Source organism: Malaya genurostris, chromosome 3 (assembly GCF_030247185.1).
Source record: "Malaya genurostris strain Urasoe2022 chromosome 3, Malgen_1.1, whole genome shotgun sequence".
In the NCBI taxonomy this organism is placed as follows: domain Eukaryota; kingdom Metazoa; phylum Arthropoda; class Insecta; order Diptera; family Culicidae; genus Malaya; species Malaya genurostris.
Window position 1 is genome coordinate 304588633 of NC_080572.1, and position 26935 is coordinate 304615567.

The 26935-nt window shown below is 36.5% G+C and overlaps 3 protein-coding genes across 5 annotated transcripts in view; 2 read left to right on the forward strand and 1 right to left on the reverse strand.

The window, feature by feature from the left end:
- The first annotated feature begins 580 nt into the window (after positions 1-580).
- On the forward strand, positions 581-3846 carry LOC131436386 (alpha-N-acetylgalactosaminidase). The gene is made up of 7 exons (XM_058605089.1): positions 581-1106; positions 1169-1343; positions 1417-1511; positions 1570-1731; positions 1796-2008; positions 3399-3560; positions 3648-3846. Exons 1-7 carry the CDS (start codon positions 768-770, stop codon positions 3792-3794), a joined length of 1293 nt encoding a protein of 430 aa, XP_058461072.1. The 5' UTR covers positions 581-767; the 3' UTR covers positions 3795-3846.
- Positions 3847-10450: 6604 nt separating this feature from the next.
- LOC131435800 (uncharacterized) lies at positions 10451-14807 on the reverse strand. 2 transcript variants are annotated; one of them, XM_058604008.1, is made up of 2 exons: positions 14662-14807; positions 10451-14506 (listed from the first exon to the last, which is right to left on the reverse strand). In XM_058604008.1, the coding sequence occupies exon 2, from the start codon at positions 13885-13887 to the stop codon at positions 11062-11064; it is 2826 nt and encodes a 941-aa protein (XP_058459991.1). In that variant the 5' UTR covers positions 13888-14506; positions 14662-14807; the 3' UTR covers positions 10451-11061. The 2 variants fall into 2 exon arrangements, with proteins under 2 accessions (XP_058459991.1, XP_058459990.1); XM_058604007.1 differs by having other exon boundaries at positions 10451-14186; positions 14247-14680.
- An 8079-nt stretch (positions 14808-22886) lies between these two features.
- Positions 22887-26935, forward strand: part of LOC131435039 (uncharacterized) — a 47459-nt gene continuing 43410 nt past the window's right edge. The window contains exons 1-2 of one of the 2 annotated variants that reach the window (XM_058602508.1): positions 22887-22956; positions 23354-23491. The gene's annotated coding sequence lies outside the window, so the exon portion shown is untranslated. Of the gene's footprint in view, positions 23291-23353; positions 23492-26935 lie in introns of both variants that reach the window. The other variant, XM_058602507.1, reaches the window with a different exon arrangement.

Genomic DNA, 26935 nt, shown 5'->3' on the forward strand with positions numbered 1-26935 from the left:
GGTCCAAGTACCACCTGAATTGGCTTGGTTACCAGACCGCACTTAAATCCCAACAATTTAAATTCAATTTATATTGCAATGAATAATACAATTTAAAAAAATGCTTAATTATTGTTTTACTTCAGGATTTTATCACAAGCTTAAAGTAAGCCTAAAATCAAATACCGCCATGCAAAAACTGTACGCTACGGATTAGTTCTCTTCAGCATAGTTCAGGTGTCATCATAATACAGAACAGGTAGGTGTATACAGGTTTACTGAAGTCGTTACAAAATGTCTTATTATTTGTAATCATTCAATAATATGTTTAGTCGGGCTTATTATCTGCAACCTGGATCAGTTTGTGATAGTGTCGATTTGACCCGAATTAAGAAGTGGCTACGAAGTAACTATCTATGTGTTCTACATCATGTTATCTAAACCAAAAATTCCAAGATTACCAGATTAACGACTAATAAGTTTGTTACCTTAGTATTCCACACTTATCAAACTTGTTCCAGCTCTGTGGATGTACATATGTAGTTATAAATCGCTTATATGTCTCATGTTCTAAATAGTTTTGTTTCGCTATGATGTGATACAAGTCAGGCTGCACTCTTCAATGGAGTTCAGCTTGTTATGTTCTACAGCTTCGATATCACTGAACTAACTCGAGTAGTGAGATAACCTTGTACCTCCCATGGGGTTATTGCTTCGAAAAACACTCGCTATATAAGAACCGTTGGTCTAACAAGAGACATACAGTTGCTGACTACAGGTAGCTAAGTATGAAGTGTGGACTGATTATCGCGACAGTAGGCTTTTTAGCTATAACAAACGTTACACTAGGACTTGATAATGGTTTAGCTAGGAAACCGCCGATGGGCTGGATGAGTTGGGAACGGTTTCGGTGTATTACGGATTGTGACAAATATCCGGATGAATGCATAAGTGAGCAGTTATTCAAGAGGATGGCCGATTTGATGGTATCTGAGGGCTATCGAGATGCTGGATACGACTATGTGAATATCGACGACTGCTGGTTATCCATGAACAGAGATGACAATGGAAAGCTTGTCGCTGATCCAACACGATTTCCAAATGGAATGAAACATCTGGCGGATTATGTACTATATATGGTGATGAAGTTGGTTCGGAATATAGGACTGTAGGATAAATTGTTTTTCAGATACATTCGAAGGGTCTGAAGTTTGGTATGTATCAAGATATTGGAACTAAGACATGTGCAGGATACCCAGGAATGAAGGATTATTTCGAAATCGATGCTCAAACTTTTGCTGAATGGGATGTTGATTTTATTAAAATTGATGGATGCTACGCTGATGAGATCCAAATGGTCAATGGTTAGTGTAGTTAGCAGTACAAATGTAAATTGTATAGTCAATCTGTGCCATTCTCTTCTGTTTCACTATTAAGATTATGTGCTGTTTGGCGAATTAATGAACAAAACCGGAAGACCAATGTTATACTCCTGTAGTTGGCCTGTTTACCAGGAATACAACGGAATCATTGTACGGCCGTTTTAGTTTGAATTTGATCGAATTAATCCACTCATTTTTTGTTTCTCAGCCGAATTATGAAATTTTAAAGAAAACGTGTAACATGTGGCGAAACTGGGGTGATATTGAAGACTCGCATAGTTCAGTTGAAACCATCACTCGTTACTTCTCAGACAACCAGGAACGCATTCAACCTCATTCGGGCCCAGGTCATTGGAATGATCCAGATACAGTAATTTCATAACGCATCACAAATATATATTAACTGATATTCTATCCTCGTCTATTTTGTATAGCTCGTTTTAGGAAATTATGGACTAAGCTATGAACAGAGTAAATCCCAACTGGCAGTTTGGACAGTTCTTGCCGCTCCTCTGTTATTATCGAACGATCTGGCTACAGTAACACCTGAGATTAGAGGTCTTCTTTTGAACAAAGAAATAATAGCAGTGAATCAAGATGCACTCGGGATACAAGGATTGCTGGTTAAAACCATCAACAAGATCGAGGTGAGCAATGATAACCACTAAAATCATACTAGCGAATTTCCTTAAAATTTTTCGTTTATGAAGCAAAAATAAGAACAACTATTTAGATACCATTTTCATTGGTCTAATTCAAAAGACCGCATTGAGATCAAAATATAATACTCGGCCAGTTTCTGATTCGACTGCAAACGATGATAGTTTGTCAGAGCGATAAGCGAAATTGTCAGTCTATAACTAATCAGTATAAAATAATGGTTCACCTAAGAGAGTTTTTAAAACGAGGAATCAACAAAACATGGTCAATTTGGAACAGCAAATGTTGAAAGCACGTGATAAATGTATGTCTATGCTAATAATACATACACGGGTAAAAATCCATTACCGGTACCATGATTAAAAATCATGAACCATATCTATCATGAATAATAATTCATGATTTCATAAGCAAAATGATTGATATTATGAACAATAACACATCTGTCATGAATATTTTCATGATATCAATCATTTTGCTTATGAAAATTCATGAGAAAGCATGGTTCATGATTTCACGAATAAAAAATCATGGTACCGGTAACAGATTTTTATCCGTGTATATTTGTTTATGTTTCGAGTTTCTGAGAATTCAGAAAAATCATTATTTGTTTGAATTTCGGTTAAATCACAGAGAACAGACATCCATGTTGACGTTTGTATGAGTTTAAGAAAATTTAACGATTGTTTGGCGAACCAAGTAACCATTTGCCTATAGAGACGCCTTGAGCAACCCAGCAGTCGCGTATGGGCTCTTGCGTTCGAGTTAGCGTACAACGTTAATCTTTGCGTGCCAAATCATTTGCAACGGCGATTTTACAATACAACAATGAAAACTTGTATGCTTTACACAGCTTTTTTGATTTTACTCGCTTGGATTGGATGTCTGTTCTATGTGGTTCAATATCGCTTCACAGTATTCGGTATTACTTTTCGCCAGTATCACTTAGATTTTCAGTATGTACTACCTTGATCAAAAAGCTCCCTGAATTTATTCAGAAAACTAAAAATACAAGATTATTTATCAAAATCGATATTGTTCTCTTCAACGTACTCTCCATTGACTGCAACACCCTTATGCCAGCGCTTGAACCAATCCTGGAAACATTTTTTATATTCAGTTTTCGGCATGGCCATCAGAGCCATCTGCGATGTTTCCATAATCTCATCTCGGGTGCTGAAACGCGTTCCACGAAGCGGTTTCTTGAGTCGACCGAATAGAAAAAAGTTGCAGGGAGCCAAATCAGGTGAATTCGGTGGTTGCTGAATGGTATTCATTTCGTTTTTAGCCCAATGTCCACGGATAACGATGCATCTCTTGATCCCGTAAAAATATGTTTCTTCTTGTTTAACAGTAATTGTAAAATTTTTTTCATAGATTTGGAAACGACCGATTCTTCCTAGAGTAAAGGATGAACTGACACAAGCTATTGCTTTTGTGAGCCGACGTGCGGATGGTGCACCATATGCTGTTAGAGTAAAGTTGATAGATGACCTCGGGCTTAGCAATAAAACTTATATAAATGGATACAAAGTTATTGTAAGTGAAAGCTAACATCATATACTGGGCCAAAAAGTTTTGGAAAGAAAATGCAGTCAAGCCCGCATCATGTTATTTCTGTTTTAGGACCTTTTCGACGTCACCCGGAAACCGTTCTTCGTACGCATGGATGGTCACTTTGAGACGCGCATCAATCCGACAGGAGCCAACTTCTACAAGTTTGTTCCCAAACTGAATATTATTTTGCGTGGTGTTACTGATACTGACTATTGAACAACGAAATGTATTCTAATATGAAAATTAACATAATATTATGTTAATCAGCTGAGCTTTTATTTATCTGACATCTCCTATGCAAAAACTGCTATTTGGGTATTACTTCATGTTTCACCATATTATTATATTACCATATATTAAAATCATTAGCTAACGATAAGATTTGCTATTTCTGTTCAATTCTTTCGCTCAATGGATAAAAGGAAAAAATAGATATTATACAGTTCACACCAAATTGAACTGCACAGTATGAAAGTGTGCATAATCAAAAGTGTGATTCAACTGCTCTGACCTGACGTCTATGAACGACAACACAAACATATGGTTCTGTTCTTTTTTCTTCGTTTCTTTTCTGATCGTTGTCAAATTTGTGAACAGGGTTACCAATTCTGCAAATATTCAGGAAAGTTCCAAAGAAAAACTATTATTTTCATAAATTTGAACAACTTTTTCTCTATCTTTACAAGTTACAATCACTAATGTGAATTTTGTTGCAAAGAAATTTATCTCTTAGTATTATAACTGTACGAAAAATGATAGCCACGACTCACGAGTACCTCACATGCATCGAGAGCCAATTGCTTCTGATATCCGATTCTTGTTCCGATTATTGTTTTTATTGCCACCGCATCGCACCATCCACTCACCCATATCCGATTTAGCTAAAATTTTGCATAGGTACGTCTTACTTTACTATGGGACGCCTTTTCAAAAATCACTCTGTACAAGAATGGGTAGAATTTAATCGTTTCCAATTTCCGAATACACGAAAGCATAGCAATTGGCCAGTACGAATTCTGATCGTGATCCTGGTTTTTAAATAGCATTCATGTCTCCAGTTATGTGGTACAATGTTACCCTCAATGAACTTTTAGCAGAATCTTCAACAAGTTAAATTTGATCCTATCTAACCCAGGGGCTTTATTGTGACATGTCAAGAGCGCAAGTGAAAACTCCACCGTTGAATGTCGGGACGTGGAATATCTTCAGTTGCGGAGCAGAGTCAGACCTTCTTGATGAATACGAATATCCAGCAGTCTGAATTGCGCATTCATCGAGCCGTGTTCCAAAGAATGCTCATTTTGTTTTAATAAACCTTATAAATTTTGTTTTAAAAATCGAGATAAATTTAAAAAATAATATTTTCAAACGAAGCATATTGCTGAATCGAGAATGGGACAGAAATTGGAAAGCTGCCTAATGATATTTTTAGTTTATTCATATTTTGCAGCGACGACAACTGCCAAACTTGCATAGCAGAAAGATGTTATGAAAGGTGTTTGTAAGAAAACTTTTGTTTAGAAATGTCTTGAATGCTTAAAAAAATTTATAAACTTCATAATAATTTCCCCTAAGCAGGTTGTTTTTAAAATCTTTAATAAAGGTACGAATGATAAGAAATGTGTAAATATTCATTTTAAAGACCCACCCAAATTCATTGAAATATGAACAATCTTCCAAATGTTTAAAATGATGGTAGCAATATTTACGAACTGACATCAGTTCGTTGGAAATGAAATTTTTGTAATATCTGTCTGCGGAATTAACATGAAAGTAAGATCCGAACTGCAAGCTAACGGCTATTGTAATGAGTCAGTTTGAAGGATAAATATACAACGACAATTGTTTGTTTGAAACAGTTACATCATGAGCTCGTTGACTATTTGCTGTCTGTTATGCGATTTATCAGGGAGCACCGTACAACTAGAAAGGCTCTATCACATGAAACTTCGCAATGTTTTGCACACAAACGTGTCAGGCTGCATTTATATTAGTTTCGTTTATTAGTAGCATCGTGGTTCAAATTATTAAAACTTGAATTCCACTCTATTGCTTTTTCCTCGTTATATATTGTAATCATCTGCCGTCTCGACATGGTAGGAAGTTCTATTATTAAAATAAATAAGAGCGAATAGAATTATTAAACATCAATGTTACCCTAACAGAGAATAATTTTCAAGTTATCTTTTTTCTAATTGAGCGTTGTAGATGTTGCTGAGGATCGAAAATCAGATACCAAAACTTCATTCATAATATGTAAACTATTTTGTGATGTGAAGCAGATTCGATGAGAAATTTATTTATCTTTCTCGCTTGCAAAGGTGTCCAGAAAGAAATGCAAACAAATATGTATTATTGAGTTGAAAACCGAACAGTACCTACATGCGCCCGAGTCTGACGCAAAGAGAGAAGACAACGTGCTAAATGTCGTAAGGTTTCAGAAATAAGCCGATTGCGATAGCAAAATTTGAATTTCAAATCAGGGCCAGGGCAAGGTACTTCTTTTCGACTAAGATCATCACTACAACAGTTTAAAACCCAAATCGAAGCATCACCTGGAGAAAACACATCAAGCAAATGCGTATGTGTGAAACCTGATTTTATGTTTGCTTATTCCAGTATCGTTGGAATTTTAGCTGAATGTATCTAACTAGGCGTTGATTCAAATACTGCAGACTTCACCATGGTGATGATTGAATGCAAAGATTGATCAAAGCGACAACCAAAAAAAGTCTATTTATGAGCTGATATCGCTACGAAACCGATTTTTTATTTGATAAATGCCATAGTTTAGTAGCATTCTACCTGAAAATCATTACGGAATATTCTTAAACAAGATTCACAAATCTAAAAGTCAAACGACGATCGAAATTATAAAGCTATGGCCACACTAGCAGTTTATTTTGAGATGGACTTGCGCTGGCAAATCGACGCTGAAACATTTAAAGTAAAGCACAATAATTCTAAAATATTGCCTTAGTTCGAAAACAAGTTCACTAATATATATCTTAAACTGTAATTCAAATTTAAAGAAAACTGTTTTTATCCACCTAGTGAAGTGATGATGCCTTTCTCATGCGATTCTCAGCAATATTACTGTGGTATTCTTGAAATAAAATGCTAATTGAATAGAAACAGGGAGGTTAGTGTGATGTACTGCTTATTTCCAGTGAAATAAGCACACAAGCTGTCAAAGTTGACAAAAGTAAATGATTTGGCTACGATAAGTCATCGAGCATCATGATCCAAGTCAGCCTTTACACGTGACGTTGACCTTGATTTCTCGTTAATATCAATCGTCCTCTTTCTCAGATAGGCAGTCGTCAAGAACGGACGTGAAGAAGCTCGTAGCACGAAGCAATCCAGCCAGGAGAAATCTAAAGTTTCACAGTTAAGTTAAATGACAGTCTGAAATTTCAAACACATTTTTTCTTGTAACTCCGGAATACCTATTATCTGGGCCTTTTGTTTGTGAAAATCGGTTTCAGGGGAAAGTGAGTGAGCTCCGTTTCGGAGATGTTGAGCCGAAGTCGGTTCTTATAGCGGTTCGTAAACTTGCGAAAATGCTTGGTTTTCCTGCAAGCACTGTCCATAATATTCACAAATCTTTCGATACACGTTTAACAAAAGTCAGGAAGACTTAAAATGTCTCCAATTTTCGTGCATACTTCCAAGTGCCGGCAAGGTGAAGTCGTTCTAGGTGAAAACTGTACCGAACCGTAGTGATGAATACTGAAACACGGGTTCGCAAGTTGCGTGATAATGGACGAGGAAACTGATTATGGAAGACTTCAAGCAGCTTCCCGGAATGTCTTTTTATACTGCTATGCAGCAGAATGGCGTAGATGAGTATATCAGGACTAATAAAAAGACAAGTTTCCCAAAAATATTTATTTTGGTATGCAATATGCAGCAGGCCAAAGCTTCATTACTACCGGAACGGTAGACAAGGAAATATACCGAGAGTATATTTATTTTATTTAACCCTTTCACGACCATAAGATGTGCAGGACGAAATATATCAGTACAAGACAATATTTTAGCTATTGAGGGTGTAAATTAAGAGAATGTATCTTGAAAAACATAGCAGGGTGCCCAAGTTTCCTATAATTTCATGGGAAATATTTTCCCTATGATTCTTAGAAATAAATGTAAGAAGAGTCGTAATTTAATTTATTGCTTTAATTACTTTAATTATAAAAATAGTAAAATAAATAGTTAGTTATGGCATTCTACGAAACGATTTCATGTACTTGTAAACGTTGCACACAACACATTTATTATGTGTTCTAGTTTCTATACGTCATTTTGCACAAACTTTTTTAGTGCAATAAAGATTGATAGTTCTTTTTACTTATTCGTTCAGAAACACATTTGTCGCCTTGGAAATAAGTTTTCTTTAACATTCAGTAAAAAACACATCGATTTAATGGAAACATATTTCGCTTCAGCGTTAAGAGGTTGAGCGATTGTTACCATTCCTGCGCAGCCTTGACGCTTCCACGCTAATCTAGCTTGATTTGGCATTCTGTCACTACACCAAAGATGTTTTGGTATGGTATAAAGTGAATGGAGTACAAAACCGAAATAGGCGAATAGGCGACCTAACTGCCCGGAGTCGCGACCTATCGAGCGGTATTGGGCTCTCGTGAAGAGAGAACTCTCTCAATATAAATAACAAGTTGCAACTATAGAAAAAAAAAAATTTCCGGCTCATTGCTCCATTCCTGGCAATGAAAGAGCCGATATTTTAGCCAAACGTGGTGAAATTTATGAGAGACCGATTGCTTTCAACGAATTCTATAGCTCGTCTCGCCAAAGAACACTTGCCAGCTGGCAAGCTTCTTGGGATAAAGATGATCTGGGTCGGTGGATGCACTCAATTATTCCGAAAATATCGACAAAGGCATGGTTCAGGGGACTGGATGTGTGTAGGGATTTCATTCGTGTGATGTTCAGACTCATGTCCAGTCACTACACGTTAGATGCACATCTCCTTCGAATTGGGCTCTCCGAGACTAATCATTGTGCTTGCGGAGAAGGTTATCGGGATATTGATCATGTCGTCTGGACATGCGTGGAGTATCGTGATGTCAGATCTCAACTAATAAATTCTTTGCGTACCCAAGGTAGACTATCCAATGTCCCAGTTCGAGACATTCTTGCTTGTCGTGACCTTTCATACATGAAACTTATTTATCATTTCATAAAGAAAATTGGAGTTTCAATTTAATAAAGGCCCCTTTTAAGACTTAGTTCTGATTCCAGCTGCGTCCATGAGTTCAACCAATAGCTAAATTAGAGAAAAAATTATGCAATGATACAAACAAACTCGAAACAGTTAATGAAATTATCAACAAAATGTCTGAAAATAACAGCTAATTTTATAATTTATAGAAGTTAATCGTTTGGTTCAAATAATATTTCCGAGTAGATTTCATAATTAATGACGAGTTACCTAAGATGATATTTAAGTAATAAGAGGAATATGTTTTAATAAATTCAAATCGTTGTGACTATGTTAGAATTAAATTAGGATATGAATTTTATGTAAAAGTGATGCTACGACGAAGAAAAACTTATGTAAACTGCCTTAAGAAATAAACGTATTTATGAAAAAAAAATATAGATAAATTTCGAACATATTGGACAAAAACAACTAAATCGGTTACAGAGACCCTAATGGCTAAAGTAAACTCAACAGTTCATAGTTTTCTCATGCAGCCTAATTGAGTAACCGCAATCAGTTACTTAATGCAGAATCAAATAAATATAAACCTAATGCCTTTCTCTTGTCATTCACACAGTCTCATTAGAATTTTTGTGTTTACTAAGATTCATTCTTACGCGAACTTGAACTCATTTTTTTACGAATCTGATGCAATTGTGCGGATAGAAAATAGTTTGTCGGTTGCGTCGAACTTGATTCAAGAACCAATAGTAGCTTTCAAACGAGCCTAAGCTTATTTAAATCGGTTCGGTCATCTTCGCGAAAATTGAGCGTATAGAATAAATCTTCGAAAAATGCACACATACATATATACATACATACACACACACAGATATTTTTCGATCTCGTCGAGCTAATTCGAATGGTATATAACACTAGGAGGACCTCCGAGGATCCAATCAAAAGTCGGGTTTTTCAACTATTCTGTTAACTTTCTTCAAAGAACTTCTACTCCATATTTAATCTGTCAAAATTTTGTCGCAAATAAGTCTTATTGTCGTTTCCGCTGTCGAAAACTGAAACTGACCAAGGGTAGTTTCATCAACCAACAAACACTTATCACGAAACTGTGTTGGGTTAGCACTGAGCAACGAGGGTGTCAGCAAACCCGATTTAAGAGTCACTGACTCGGAGTCAGTTCAACACTGAAATAAAAGTATAAAATTTTACATTACATATCCTGTATTTCCGGAACCAGAAATCAGATCCAGATGAAAATCAGGAACTTTGTATGGGACCATAAGACCTTTTCAACTGTATCAGAGTTTGTAACACAAACATAATTACAGACATTTTGCGATCTTCTATGAGTCTTTGAAGAAAAAAAATGCAAGCAATCTCGAAGTGGATCCCTCCCTATCAAGTTGTATTTATGAAGAATTTTAGGTGTGAAATTAAACTTTTATATAATTTAATATATAATACAATCGTATATTACAATCATGTTTTAGTTTCGTTTTAGAAAAATAGTCTTTTAGAGAAACAAACAAAGATTTCAGAATAATAAGTAAATATTCAATCGGTATTACGTTTAATCGAATTTGTATATTATATATACTATTGTTCGATCAAACTTTTGTGGCGCTGTGAAATGTATTCAAGGAATAATTCGGAATGTTCTTCATAAAAAAAATGAAACATCTTTTCTAAAGATTGAAAGCCCAATTGTTTGAAAGTTTCTTTCATTTATACAGGATGCCTAATTCATTTCTCATTGAGCAATATACTACTACGTACGTCATAAGAATTGTTCTGTACTTTGATCTGGAAAACAATAATCCTTGTGTGTGATGTGTTCAATATGATAAATGAGTCGAAATATATTTGAATATTTTTAGTTATTTCTATCTACATCTTCAGTATCTTCGAGCCCTTTCTATAAGTTGGTAAGATTTTTTACCGTCTCTCAACGGTTCCTACATAAATAGTTACTAGTTATAAAAATGACCAGTCTTCTAATTATTTAAGTTGCAGAAATGTTACACAATCCGGAATTCATCACCTAGACTATCTTATTAAGTAATTTACAGATGGGATTTACAGACGTGCAAAAATTGTTCATCAACATACTTTGCACTTTATCTAATAGCCTAACAATTAAACGGCAATGATCGCGGAAATATTTTGTTATATTTGTAAGAACTGTTTTCAAAATAGCCTAAATATTGTCACATTTTCCCTTGGTACAATCAATATAAAAACATTTACTTTGCAAAGAGTAAAATTTCCCCATCCATTTTCCGTGACTCGTGACTAGGACGTTCCGTTGGTGCTTCGTGGAATACGCTCATACACACGTCGGTGCATCTTGTCCACTAACTTTAGGAAATATGTTCCAGGGAAGAGAACGTCCACGTTTCCGGTCGGCTCGTAAGGGGCAGCATGATTGTTTTTCTCACGAATCTCCATCAGCCTAGTAAAATCTTCAGGGAACACTTTAATTCGAGAATCTAGTAATGGTTGCACATAGTCCAGATGGGCCTTGAAAGCTCTAACTGCTTCTACATCAGAGGTAATCGAGACGGAATACATTGACGAAGCCAAACCAGATCCATAAGAAAACACACCAACTTTTTTGCCTGCCAGTTCTGCTATGTCGCTATTTATCAGCAAAGAAACAAGACCTCCGTAAACGGATGGAGTGTACATGTTCCCAATTTGGTTCGCAAGATGAAGGGATGGTTTTGTTTTCGAGTTGAACAATTGTTTGTAATGTGCCATGAAAGCCTTTTCCACCTCACGATCAAAATACGTATCTTCCAGACTTACATTCTGGAACATATCAAATCCTGGATATTTACTTGCACGCTGGTCAGCAGGAGTTTGAATGAAATCATTCAAGCCCAGCCGTGCGAATGATTTATGAATCAGTTTACAGTACGGAGTATGAAATATAACGGAATCAAAAATGTTGAGATCGACCTCATCCGATACTGAAGGGTTCTGTTCGAGAAACTGCTGTTTGTACAGTTGGTAACAGTTGTCCAGTGCACTTAAATAGCATTGTATGGATAATTTTCCATCAACGACCGGATATTCCGAACTAAGGTCTGGTTTATAGAAATCATAAGCGTGTTTCATGAAAGTTGCCCGAAGCCCTCTATCAATAGAGAGTGGAGCATTCGGTCCGATTAACATTGCGACAGCTCCTGCCCCTCCTGTTGGACGTGCTGTACCTTGAGCATAAACAGCAATATCGGCACAAACAACCAACGCTAGTCGTCCTTGAGAACTGGATGATTCGACCCAATTCAAAGCGTTGAACAAGGCAGCAGTTCCTCCATAGCAAGCGTTTGTAGTATCGATTCCCTCGATATCGGTAACCTTCTCAGCTTCAAACAGTTGCATTAGTACCGATTTAACACTTTTAGATTTATCTACTAAAGTTTCGGTTCCTACTTCTAGCCTGCCAATCTTCGAATATGGAATACTATGACGGTCCAGTAAATTATTCACCACTGTCAAGCACAATGAGTTAACATCTTCACGATCCGAACTAAATCCCATGCGGCTTTGACCTAATCCTATTGTGTACTTTCCTGTTGATACACCATCAAATATTTCCAGCTCAGTTTGGTCTACAAATTGCGATGGGAATATGATTTCCAATGCCAAAATACCAACGTTTTGTGGCCATTCCTTGACACTTTTCCCATTCAGGTGGTTGCAATCTGTGATCAGATTCATGTTCGTCTCTTGTTCGTTTGTCGCTAGTGATACACGTTCATATGATCGGCGGTGCATCTCATCTACCGATTTAAGATAGTATGTTCCAGGGAAAAGTGTCTCTATACAGCCGGTTGGTTCGTAAGGTGCCACATGGTTGTTTTTTTCCCGTATTTCCATCAGTTGGGTAAACATTTCTGGAGTAACTTTTTTTCTAGAATCCAGTAAAGGCTGCACATAACTTAGGTGAGCTTTGAAAGATGTCAGTGCCTCAATATTATTTGTTATTGATATCGAGTACATTGTAGACGCCAATCCAGATCCATAGGAAAATACACCCACTCGTTTACCGATGAGTTCAGAACTTTCGCTTGTGATCAGCAGCGATACGAGCCCACCGTACACAGATGGTGTGTACATATTTCCAATTTGATTAGCAAGATGAAGTGATCGTTTGGTTTTACTATCAAACACTGAAGCGAAATGATTCATGAAGGCCTTCTCCACGTCACGATCGAAATAGGTTTCCTCGAGTTTCACAGCGTCAAATTTATCTAATCCCGGATAAATACTGGCTCGTTGATCGGATGGAGTCAAAACGAAATCGTTCAATCCTAACCGTGCTAATGATTTTTGGACAAGCTTGCAGTAGGGAGTGTGAAATATGAGAGCATCGAAAAAACTTAAATTAATTGGACTGGCATTTGGGTTTGAGTCAGCAAACTTTTTCCTATACAATTGATAGCAGTTATCCAGTGCACTTAGGTAGCATTGTATGGATAGTTTTCCATCAACGACTGGATATTCTGAGCTGAGATTTGGTTTGTAAAAATCATAAGCATGTTTCATATAAGCAGCTCGAAGCCCACGGTCAATTACCAATGGAGCGTTCGGACCAACAAGCATTGCCACAGCTCCGGCACCACCTGTAGGGCGCGCGGATCCTTGAGCGTACACAGCTATGTCAGCGCAAACAACAAGTGCAAGTCGCCCTTTGCAACTGGAAGACTCGAGCCAATCCATAGCATTAAATAATGCAGCAGTTCCACCGTAGCAAGCGTTTTTCGTGTCGATACCTTCGAGATTACTAAGTCCATCTTTCTCAAATAGTTGCATCAATACTGTCTTTACACTCTTAGATTTGTCCACAACAGTTTCCGTGCCAACCTCTAATCGGCCTATTCGTGAACGTACAATTTTATGACGATCCAGTAGATTGTTCACCACCGTCAAGCACAAAGAATTCACGTCTTCTCTATCAGTGCAGAATCCCATTCGGCACTGTCCCAATCCAACAGTATACTTTCCAGCAGAGACATTATCAAAAATTTCCAACTCTGTTTGCTCCACGTATTGCGATGGAAATACAATTTCCATCGCCAGAATGCCAAGATTATCCGAACCAATACTCATCTTGATCTTATTCACCTTAAAAAACTTTCTTTGCAATATATTAATAACACACCGCTGACCGTGACCAAACGGAATACTGATTGATGAAAACTTTCTTTTTCTCTCTTCTACGCGTTTCCACGTATTTAATTCATTCAAGGCACTTTCTCTGTACTGTGGTTTGTGAGACACCGTTATTCCGTTAGTAGGACAACTGTTTATATCCTCATCGCCGCGAATTCCTGTCCTCAGTGTATTATATAATTCCACACACGTCGTAATTGAACCTCGAAGCCACGTTTAACAAGTCGACTTCAGTTCTGCAAAAATGTGTTACAATAAATAGTTATCCAATTCTGCTGATGCACGCGGACACGAACCATAGTCTGTGATCACATCAATGTAGTTGATTTTCGAGCAGGAAACCTATACGCATCCGTTTGAATAAAACTCCACGCGATGACTGATCTCAAGTCAAGTTTGGTGTTCGCTGGGCCCGAAGAGAGGTGAAAATCTCTGGCGAACCGTGAATGGGAAACAAGTTTTGGCTTTTGCCTTCTTCTGACTGACACTACTTTACCAAAATAACAAACGTAGTCTGAGGTTTCATCTTTTCGAATGATCGCTACAGAACTTAAACCTTATTGCAAATGATTACAATGAGAAAGATAGAGCCGTCAATACACGAGGCAGAGAACGCTGTATAAATCATGTGGTTTAATTGATGGAATGCACATCGAAGTGTCAAGTTGAAACATAAAAAGGAACAGCACGTTCTCAGTTTGTTTCTCTTACCTTAACCGGATGATAATTGTGATAAATTTAAAAAAAAGGTGCTGTCACCAAGCGGCAATTTATTTGCTTATTGATTCTTGAATTGGATATTGATTGAAAAACCCATGAAATTGCTAATTTAGTTCGATATAATAGATTGAGCTATCACAAACTCGAAACAAGTGATCAAAACAAATCAACTTGAATGTACATAAAGAGAACGTCAAAACTCACATCATGCCCTCTGACGGATAACAATATATTACGTCAGGTTTGGATATTGGCTGGAACTCTACACAACTATTTTACTCGTTTTCCTTTTTGTCAAACAGATGGCTTTCATTCCATTCCGATTCGGGTAAATACCGTCACGGCACCGAATACAGACCAACGATATTCATTCCTTTGTATTATATGCGCTTATAGTCCAATCCACGTGCGAATGTGTTGGTGTGGCTATTCTCAGCAGTTGAAAGGTTAATGCTAGTGTGAGTATGTCGAAATAACCCAGTGAATTTTGTCGAACCGCATCTTGCCAATTATTGAAGACATAAATGCTATAAAAAACACTGCAATGCCAAGAGAACAGTTGAGAAAGACATAAAATCGTTCATGAAACTCTACATCACGTAATGGAACTGTCTTCTACTTGGTTCATTAGTTCATAGCTTACGAAATTCTATATGCATTTTTCGCAGTGTATGATTATGAGTCAAAAATGTTTTACCTCAGTGTAAAATTGAACCCACAACAAACTTTGACTTCGGCTCGCACACATTCTAATTTCGTATATGAATAGATCTGCGCACTCTGCATCGGTGTGAGTAACAGAGACGTCAAATTGCTCAATTAACACCAGACCACCCGGTAAGAAAAAAAAAACGTTCAACGAAAGTCCTTCGTTGAGCCAATACGTTGCACAGTTGATCCGATGAATGACCCCATTTCGCAGTGGGTAGTCAGTGCCGCGTCCGTCCAACAAAATTCGTTGGCGACGATGTTTTTTTCTGTTCACTGAAGCCGGTTTGCCAGTGATTCGAATTTGTTTTGCACATTTGCCAGGTCTCCCGATTTTTCTGGAAATCTACAGATTTCTACAGTTTTCGCTTGAGAAAACTGAAACTGACCCAGGGTAGTTTCATCAAACAAACACTTTTAAGGGACGGGTAGGGTCTAACACTTTTGAAAAATCATTTATAAAACATTAAACATTCCAAGAATATTCTGTGAAATTTTCAAGCCAATCAGAGCAAAACTCTGGAAGTTATAGAATTTAACTTTTGCTAATCTCCTACTGCGAAGAAGCAAGAGCACGGCACACAGGTCCAAAAGTTCTGCTTCGATTGACTACCCGTTTTCCCATAAAAATAAATTGTTTCCTTCGATTTCATGGACTATGAACTTTAAACGCGTTTTTCTCTAAAGCAGGTTTTGAAAGTCCGTGTCCATCGTCATTCTTCAAAACTACTTCACCAAATTTTTTTTTTTTTTCAAATTTTGCACACATTTTCGACATGTAAAATACCAGATCCCAACGCTTTCCGACATGCAAGGAGGTTTTACAGCTACAAAATGGTAGGTTTTTTCATGAAAAATCGCATTTTGGATTGAAAACAACCACCAAATATTGAAAAAAAAATCAAGCAAAATCATTGGGGCCTAGAAAAACATCTACTTTAGCTATGCTGCTTCGTTTTTTGACTTCTGATTAGTCTGCGCTGAGATACAGTGGGCACCGCAAATCATGATTTCTAAGAAGCGTCCTCAAAGAACTTCTTCACCGGCTTATTTCTCAATATTTTCCCCGACAAAATTACGGGCTATTGTTCGAATGATGCTTTGTATGATACAAAACATTTAAATTTATTTTATTGAACGATAGCTCTAAAAAATTCGCAAAAATAATGATTTTTTTGTTTCAAACGAGCACCATGGCAGAATTCGTGTATGACAAAAAAATGGGCACGCATTCGACGCATGATTTTTACTCTCGCAACCGATTATAAATCGAAATATTTGGATTATAAAGCAATATTTGGATCAAAGAGAGACATTCCCAGGTCTACATAGCTAACCGGTTACAGCGGTGGGCACTAACGCTACTTCTCTAAGAGTTTAATATCTGTTATGTATCCACAGACAATTTTGGTTATGCTGACGTGCTCACGCGGCTAATGATTTGTCACGTTCGACACGATGAAGAATTCATAATCGCTCATCTCGAACTAGAACATAGTATTCGCAGCATCATCAACTAGTCAGTATAACAAGCTTTATCACTTTAGATCGAACAAGTCAGAGATAGAACCACATAAGATTTTGATCTACAAAATGTTATGCGGTTCGTCAATGAAAGCGAGTATAACCGATGAACAAGTTCAACAGTTCTATTTACTAATATATGGTGAGAGATTGGTGGTGCCATCCTGTTCTATAAAACGTGTGCAAAAGCTGTTAAATACTGGGCATCCGAAAGTTGAACGCATGCGGTCAATAGCCAGCCAATATTTGTATTGGCCAAACAACGACGAAAATGTGTCGAAGCTCGTACGATTCTGTGGCTTATCAGCGTACACCGTGGAATTCAAATAACCCCACGAAAAATAACCGGGTGATCTTTGAGGCCATTCAAAATCACCGTTTTTCGATATGACTCGTTCGAGGAACAATGGTCGTAACGAATCGATTGTTAATCGAGCTGTATGGCATGTTGCACCGTCCTGTTGAAACCAGTAGCCATTCAAACCATTTTCATGAACAATGGGTATTTTCGTTGTTCGTTGTTCTATCATCGTGTTGGAAAAATGGGCCAATCACCATATTCGTACAAACACCACTCCAAACTGTAACATTTTGGTCGTATAGAGGCTGTTCCTCAATTAATTGAGGATTTTTAAGTGGCATAGAACCGACAATTTTGTTTATTAACGCATCCATTTAACGTGAAATGTTCCTCGCCTGACATGATAATTTTTCGACAATTTGAAAAGTTGAACAATTTCTCCGCATTCTTTTGGTGTATAAGGGAAGATGTTCGGTTGCCGGCAGTGTTCGGTTGCCGGCACTCCACCAAAACTTTTGACAGAAAGAAAATAGCGTCATTCCGACAAATGTCATGTGTGTGTAATAGCAACACGTTCTTTTTGTGCCGAATGCCAAAGCAAACAGACGCTTGTACTTTTTGCTGAGCTCAAAACAAATTTTAATTGTGTGAAAATCAACACAAAACTTTTTACGACTTTTTTATAGCGTCATAAATTGAAAAGTATCAGTCGAAAAGGTGAATGGATTGAATATTTATGGGGTGAAATCGATCTATTTCGTGATGTAATACCGGATGCTATCAAAATTTTCGCAATCAAAGTTTTTCTTCATCATTTTCAAAATGTCTACCGATTTCGGTTACCGGCACCCCATTTTTTTCGACAAATCACGAAAAATTGTCAATGATATGCAGAGATGCCAACTCTGCAAATTTGTCTGTAAATTATCAAATTTCTTAGTTAACATGTAAACCTTTTTTCGTCTAAAGATTTTCACAGACTTTTGAAACTTCGATTGCTTGCACACATTCGTCAGAAAACACAGACTTTTGAAAATTGGCGCAATCTTTTCGTTTTTGCAAGCTAAACTTACTGTTTTACCTATCATCTTTGGTGATATGCAACTCGTGGACAACATGACGGCTTCAATACATCTGCCATATAAGTAAAAACTTTGGTTCTCTGGTTCTGTTAGCCATGGCGACTTCAAACAAATTTGATAGGATGAATTGGAGTAACACTACATAACATGATTCATGCGGTCATTGAATCTATTTGTAATCTACTTTTTATGGTATTCTACATAATATCAATCGATTTTAATCAACAGCAATCAGCCTTTCTTGAAATGCAATAGAAAGTTTAACTAATGATACGATTTACAAAATTAATTGGAGTAAAACGGGTTAAAAGAGCTAGTACTGTCATTCCCATTGTATGTACGTGTATCACTGAAGTTTTCTACGAAATATGGACCACAATTGATAGGTCGCATTGTTTCTGCTTCAGGATTGTAAATCAGAATTGAATTTAAAAATAAGTTTGAAGACAAATTGGGGTAAAACGATGTTGTGTGATTCATGGGATCATGGAAACTATCTGGTAATTAATTTGTAGGGCTGTATGCGTAACATAGAACTACCTTAGTTTAACCTTATTTCCCCAAATAGAGATCAGCAGAACATTTTTATCTGTAAATTTATGGAAGAAAAAGATTTGGAGTAAAGCAGAATGCAATTATTGGCGGTTGTTCTGACAAACAGCAATCTATTTATAGAACTTCTGAAAATGTCGGGAGTACATTTTCATTAGCCGAATACATTTTTTTCAGAATTTTACAGTTAGTTTTTACGAAGTAAGGTAAGAAAAAACAAAAACTTGGGGCAAAACGGACATGGTAGTTAATATCGCGGCTATTGTAATTGTTATCAATCGATTCTACAGTCAATTCTACAGAAGGTAAAACTACTTTGAAAATATTTACAAAGATTTCTGTGAAATTTTGCATTTTTTCCACTTTTTTCGCTATTAGTAATGATCCTAAAATATTAAATGAGTGGTAAACCTGAGATGATTTAGGGTACAGGTACCCTATGACACTCAGCCTCGTTTCTCAAGTTTGTTGACGCAATAATTTCATAGCTTTTCAAAATCAGAAGAACAAAAAGCACGTTTCACTATCCATGAAAATACCGTTTCTATTCCTACCCTAATGGCAACAACGATGGCGGTTTCTATTCCTACCCTAATGGCGGTGCTGATCTACAGACAGCTCTATTTATAAAAATGCCTTCTAATACATGTTGGAAAAGTTTCCAGCTTCACGGGCACAGGTAACGTATACGCGGCACAAGATTATAATCCAATGTACTATAGATCATTATCAATATTTTGGCGATTGATTATTTTCCATTTTAGCCAAACTGCCTAAATGTGTGCAATTTCGTACTACCTGTCTTGTACACAAACGAGTGTACATTGACAGAAACTACCAGCTAACAGCTTTTTGAATTTATACAGTTTGTCATATCGCAAAATTGCATTCCACTGGAAATTATTCGCATAAAAAAACGTGATTAATCCACCTAGCAGTGAGATGATACCTTTTTTTATCAATCCGCATGTGTTTTTTGCATGAATATTCTTCGGTGTTTAAGTTTTCATCACATTATTTTAATGACCGTCGTTTTAAGCGACAATTTGAGATTGTATTCACTCATTACTCTGTAATGTCGAAACTGCAAACACAATCGAATTTAAATCTAGAAGTGTGATAATCGATTAAACATGCCATGATATGTAAGTTCCACTTTAGAGTTTACGGTAATTCAAGGTACTTCCAGAGCCGGTATTCAGGAACCAGCATAACCCAAACCGATTCGTATGGCCATATGACGAATAAATTACAGTTTTGAGTACAACTTTGAAGCTTAATTGGATAAAATTCATTAGCTTTTGTATGTATGTATAAAACTAATTAATTTTGTATCTAAGTTTAATTCAATTTGAATTTTTGTTTCTGAAATTTGATTAGGCTTTTTTGAGAAAACGATTGAGCTTTGAGAAACGATTTTATACTGGAACCGGAATTCTAAAATCGGTATGGTCGAAGTCAGATGAATTCACCTGAATAGCTGCATAGTTTACATTTGTTTCAAAATATGTGAAAATCAGTGAAGACATCTTTGAGAAATCATAGCACGAATTAAATTTTTAGGTGCCTTCTGAATCGACAACTGAATACCACTAAAACTGAAAAAAGTTAATTTTTTTTATCGACTATCCAAATCTGCTAACCCGATAAACCTGATTAATTTATGTGGAATAGACATTTTTATACTAATCACCCTGTATCCCCGAAACCGGAAGTTGGATCTGACTGAAGAGCAAGATGTTTTAAAGAATCTTGAAACTTTTCATTTGCATCTTAGATAATTCTCAGATTTCATTTGAATCTTAGATCGGTTCAGCCATCTATGAGAAGAATGAGTTACACAATTTTGATTTCGTTTCATATATCATCCTGTAGTTCCGGAACCAGAGGTCGGAACCAAACATAATTCAGGAACTTTGTTTGGGAGCATACGAATTTTCGTATGAATCTGAATTTGTAGAAAAGAAATTTCCAGAGAAAATTGAGTGAAATTATTTGTCACACACGCATTTGCTGATCTCGACGAACTGATTCGAATGGTATATGGATGTTATGTTCTTCCAGCATTTATTGCTGTAAGTAGTTTAAAACAATATAATTAAAAAAAAATCTGCCATCATCTGGTTTATATATGTCATATTCGAACGATTATGTTGCCAAAAACGAGCCGTGCTAAAATCGGTCCGAGGAAAATTGTCATGAAAAAGGATGCTGTACACAGTCTTTTTGGTACTTAGAAACAATTGTATGTAACAGAATAAAAAATCGTATTTTCCGTTGCTCCCAAGCATTGCTTTGTCATACAGCGCTCAAAACTCCTACTGCTGGAATAAGGGGAAAAGTCGTTTACACAAAAATTTCGATATCTCCGTTAAAAATGGACGGATTTTAACAATCTATGGCTTGTTGAATAGGTATTATCGTGCGGAATCTAAGTCTGAAAACATATTCTGTTTTCAAGGTCAATTGTGACAGATACTGTCAAAAAACTGAAAATTTTGACATAAAACTTCGAATAACTCAAAAAGTAAACATCCGATCTCAAAACCATTCAATAGCGTTTTGGGTGACGGGGAGACCTTTCATTTGCGACTAGTTTGATCAAAATCGGTCCAACCATCTCTGAGATCTCGACCTCTTAGTTGACAACACACATACAGACACACACACACATACACACACAGACAGTTTGAGCGAATTCTATACCTATTTTTTATATATATAAAAAAAGGTAAAAACACACACTTTGAGCAATTCACCAGAAAGAAATCGTATAAGGCAATACACATAACTTCGTCATTCCACATATATGACACCGGATTGGAAATCTCAAAAATATAAACCAGTCTGAAACCAGAATGCAGGAATCAACTTTATTTCCGCTACATCAAAACTCTTTACTATTTAGCCACTAGTGTCACGAAATAGTAGCAGACGCAAATTCTAGTGCTTCGGTGTGCTGTTAGCAACCTTCACCAGTGTTACAGTCTGTTACACTGATGAAGGTTGCAAATAGCACACCAAAATACTAGTATCTGCATCTGTAACTATTTCGAGAAATTAGCATTTGTAAAAAATGTCCAATATAGTAGAAATAAATGGGATTTGTTTTCTTTGAAAGAGATTTAGCTCATTCCACTAACCGCTCAAGAAGATATTTCTGTACATAATTATGCATGATAAATGATATCCTATCTCATATCCAGTTACTTTACGACATCCACGAGGGCCACATTCACAAATGTTTGAAGCACGACTAAGATTGTTAAATCTATGATTTTCTCCAAACTGTTCGATTTTCAGGGTCCCGAGCCGCTTAAGACTAATCTCATATTAAAAACATTGACAGGATTCTACTCTTACGAATCGGTCGCGACGGTCGTTGATACGGAAAGACAAGTTCCGCATCGAAATGAACTACCCTTACTTTGCTTTACTTTCACTCTCTTATGGTGGCGCAACTCCTCCGCGGGCCACACATTCAAGGGCCCACACAGAAAAAATATTCGAAAAACACGAAAAAATATTTCAAAAGTATCTATAGAGAAAGGCAAAAAAGTTTTAAAAGTTGGAATAGAATCTCGATCATATAAAAATGCAGAAGTTTAAATGAAAGGGAATTACACCAATGTTTCGATATGTAGTTTTCAGTGCGGTATTCAAAAACTTTCTCGTCAAAACACATTCATTTATTTTGACGAAAATGTGTTTAAAAAATCTCTTTCCAGCTTCTCAGACTATCTACGTAAGCACATGCCATTTCAGTACACGCCGGCCGGGCGAAAGTGAATTCACTGATAAACATAAACATGGACTTGCGTATTTCCATTCATGCTCACGGAAAAAATCGATAGCACGTGCTACATAGAAACTTAACCCCACAATGTTGACGAAATATTGAGTAAAACAACCCTCCGACTATGCAACAGTCGATTGCTCAATTTTGATTTCAATATGATAGAGAATTCTCTCATCCTTTGGTGAATTGTTTCCTCAAGACAAACTTCCGGACCACGAGTAAAATGTAACGACAAAGCTATTTCGACGCCAGTTGAGTGCGAGATTTTGGATTGTGCAGGTCGAGTTACGAACGGGCGTTATTTGGGCATTCCCTATCCGGTATTTGGCTTTCAGCGGTGGTGTCGGAAAAGGTGGACATGGAAGAAGATCCATCAATGATTATTAAAGGATAACATAAAGTGAGGTTCAACTCACGATAGCGAAACACTCATCATTAGTGTAGTTAGGTCGATTGATGGTGTTGTGTTTTTGGTTCTAAGATGCTTTAAACAAAACTTGGTTCAGTTATTTTTGGAGAAGTGAAAGAGTGAAGTTTTTATGATCGTCCACACGTAAATTCAATGCTCTTTTCTTAAAAAAAAACTCTCTGGCTGTTGGTTAGGAAAACATAGTGAAAAATATGTGCTTGTGATATTTTTGGATTTAGTCCAATGTTCGTTTTATTTGCGTGCTGCTTCCAATACAAGATAAATTAAAAAAGAGTTTTTTTTGGTAGCGTGCAGTGGGTTGTCACATAGTGTCAAGAGGCTAAAGGTTTACAACATAAAACATAGAGGATACTATATGTGCTCTAGTGAAGCATGACATACCTGTAATCGATATGATAAACAATATGAAGGGAAAATGAAAAAAAGTAAGTAAACAAATCATCCGTTTACTAGTTTACAGTTAATAATAATTACACTCAACGTTCTAATTAGATTAGTGAATTAAAATTAATATGATTCATATTCACATCTCGAATTCATGAAAATCGACAAAAAAAAACATGTATGAAGAAGGCAATTTATCACATAAGTAATGGTGCAACCATTTTTAAACTTATAGTCAGTCGTAAAATTAACTGTACAAATAAAGTAATCCTAAGCTTTTGAGAGATCCAAAAAAATTAAATAACATCAATTAAAACGTGTAATAAAACACTGCGTACAGCTCCCTTTTCATGACATTTTGCCTCGTTTCGATTTTAGCACGGTTCGTTTTTGTCAACATAATCGTTTAAATATCGATCGATACATATCAGTAAGATGACAGTTTCATAATTATATTGATTTAAACTATTTACATCATACATTACATAACTTCTTACATCCATATACCATAGACTTTTAGATGGCTGAACCCATTTCCTCCATCCAAAATTCAAATGAAGGTCTTATGATCCCATAAAAACAACTTGTTTTTTAATCAGAGGCACTGGATGGTTAGTGTAAAAATGTCAATTGCGCATAAATTAATCGAGAACATTGGGTATGCATATTTGGGTAATCGATGACCAAATAAACTTGTTTTAGTTTCACCATTACTCGGTTTTCGGTCCCGGAAGGTATCCAAAAATTTTATTTGGCCGATCTACAATTCCTCAGCGATGGCTACACTGATTTTCAAATCCTTCGAATCAAATGAAATGATGTACAATCCCGGCTACACCGGTTTACAAATTCCGATTTCGAAAGTATCAGAAATAAGAATAGAACTCAATCGTTTTCTGCAAAAATAAAAACCCGAATTTCACTAACAACAAATCAAATTAAAGAACTTTTGGCCCCATACGAAATTGCTAAATTTTATCCGATTTCGACTTCCGATTCTGAGTAACAATGTGACTCGTTTTTAAAACTCTAACTGTCTTAGAAGATGAGAAAAAATCGTAAAAAAAACAAATTTCTTCAAATTAGGGCTTGAAACTATTCCAATTTGCTCGTCATGTCAATTCATGATCAAATGAACCATTTTGGGTTATTACATTTATTTGAGTTACTGGTTAAACGAACCGAATTCCATTCTATCAACCTCTAATTTTCGGTCCCAGAATTACCGGGACCAGTGATTAACATTTCTTAAAATGAAGCTCACAGACAGCTATCGTATTGGTTATGGTATCAATGAAAATAACCAGAATTTTCAAGGAATAAAATGTAAAGATACCGAAAATTTTGCAAGAATGTGACAGAAACTAAAAAAACCTGAAATAAAAAAATTATTTTGAAAACTAAAAACACCGATGAATCTTCATGCGGATTGATACAAAAAGGTATTATATCACGTTTCAAATATATTCGTTACACAATGAGTAAAATTTAAGTTCGGTTGTCACAAGTGGTGACCTATCAACCCTGTTATATTATTACCCAATTTAATAAACCATAAGGACATCATTTACATCATTTTGTAGGGAAAATAGTAAACCTACTTGCAGTGTTGGTGATTGCCGAAAATTTGACAGAAGCTGCTATATTGCTATCTATATTGTATACAACATTTTCAATCCGGTAGAAGATGCTACAAGAACTCGATCTCTCTATGCATGAACAGCGAGAAAATTTTCTACAATTCTTCGCTCCACTTCATACTCTGAGTATTTCACGCCCTTAAAAATTTATTTACAGTCTGATAATGATCGTTGCTGTGTGGAATTTCCCAAGAGAGAATCGCAAGTTGACAATTATCGCAGAATAATCGCATTCACAGACATTTTCATAGACACAACTTATACAAAGATTATATGCACATAGTTAGAATAAGCGGCAATAGTAAAATGATTCTATCGCAATTATCAACTCCTGTATAGAATCGGATCGCGAAACGAGAATAAGCGACCGTCTGTTGCTTCAGAGAGGATCCCCACAGCAGCGTGCTAACCTTTGATTCTCAGAAATGTCATCGAGAGAAATTCGCTCTCGCACTGGTGTCGATTCTATGTTAAATGAGCCATGCCGGGTTTTTGTTGTTGCGATGATTTCCAACTCTCTTTGATGTCACTGATCTAATCGTTGAAGAGTTTCCAGTGAACGTTCTTTGATACGATAAAAGCCATCCTTGCCTACTTGTAACGTGTAACGAGGGAAAGGAACTAACTAATACAAAGAGTGAATCGATTCGATTGAACTTTTTGTCGGAATACGCGTACTATCAGACCCTGTCAGCTTGGAGTCAAATCAATCTTCAGTTCAGCTACGCCATCGCACGGCATCACATTCAATATATCATGTCAATTGTATGAGTGCACAGTGCTGCTATTTTGGCGCGCACGAATTTGACATTTCTCTTCCCTACTTCTATGTATGAGATTCGATGCGGACTCGCCTGAGAGCGCCATGTTCACAAAAAAGTATGTTGCCAATGATTTGTTCGTGAAATGTGAGAGCTGGCTATCTTGTTAATATGATGTCTTTGGTACTATGTTATGTGACACTACATCTAAATAATGGTAGTATATTTGTGAGTCTGGGAAACTATTTTGTACTAAACCAGAGAGGATGCTTCAAGATCATTTTCAGAATTTTAGTGATTAGTGTTTTAATCAGTTTTTTGCCATTTGAGCAACTGGAATTTAACAAGTTGGTTTCAATATATTGTTTCAACATACTAACTATATTTTCAAGATAAGCATATTTGGACTATGATCATATTCTAAAAATTTATTGCAAGTTCAAATTCTTCTAATGCTATCATAAATTTGAGATTTCAGGACTACATTAATGAACATAAAGATATTTTGAAAACATAAAAAAATCTAGAACTTAAAAATTGTATCTCCTGTGATGGTTTCACCCGGTTTCAAGATTTCGTAGTAAATCAAACCGAGCTGATCCCACCAAATACAAATCATAACCTTGGCGCCGTGAATATTCGGTTTGGTCTTCGCCGAAGTAGCATGCCCGGGCTTTCCCCATGATTTTCTGCTTTTAGGACTATCGTATCGAACCCACTTTTCATCACCGCTTACGATTCGATGTAAAAACACCTTACGATTTTGTCTTTGAAGCATTTGCTCACATACAAATAGACGGCGCTCGATGTCTCTCGGTTTCAACTCGTACGGCACCCAGTTTCCTTCTTTCTGAATCAAGCCCAGGGCCTTGAGGCGTTTTAAAATGGCTTGCTGACTCACTTTCAACGATTCGGCAAGCTCTTCTTGGGTTTGCAACGAATCTTCATCAAGCAATGCTTCTAGTTGTTCATCTTCGACATCGAAATCACCATTTTTAAAACGTTGAAACCACTCCCGACACGTTCATTTACTCAGAGCAGCATCACCGAAAGTTTGTGAGAGCATTCGATCCGCTTCAGCTGC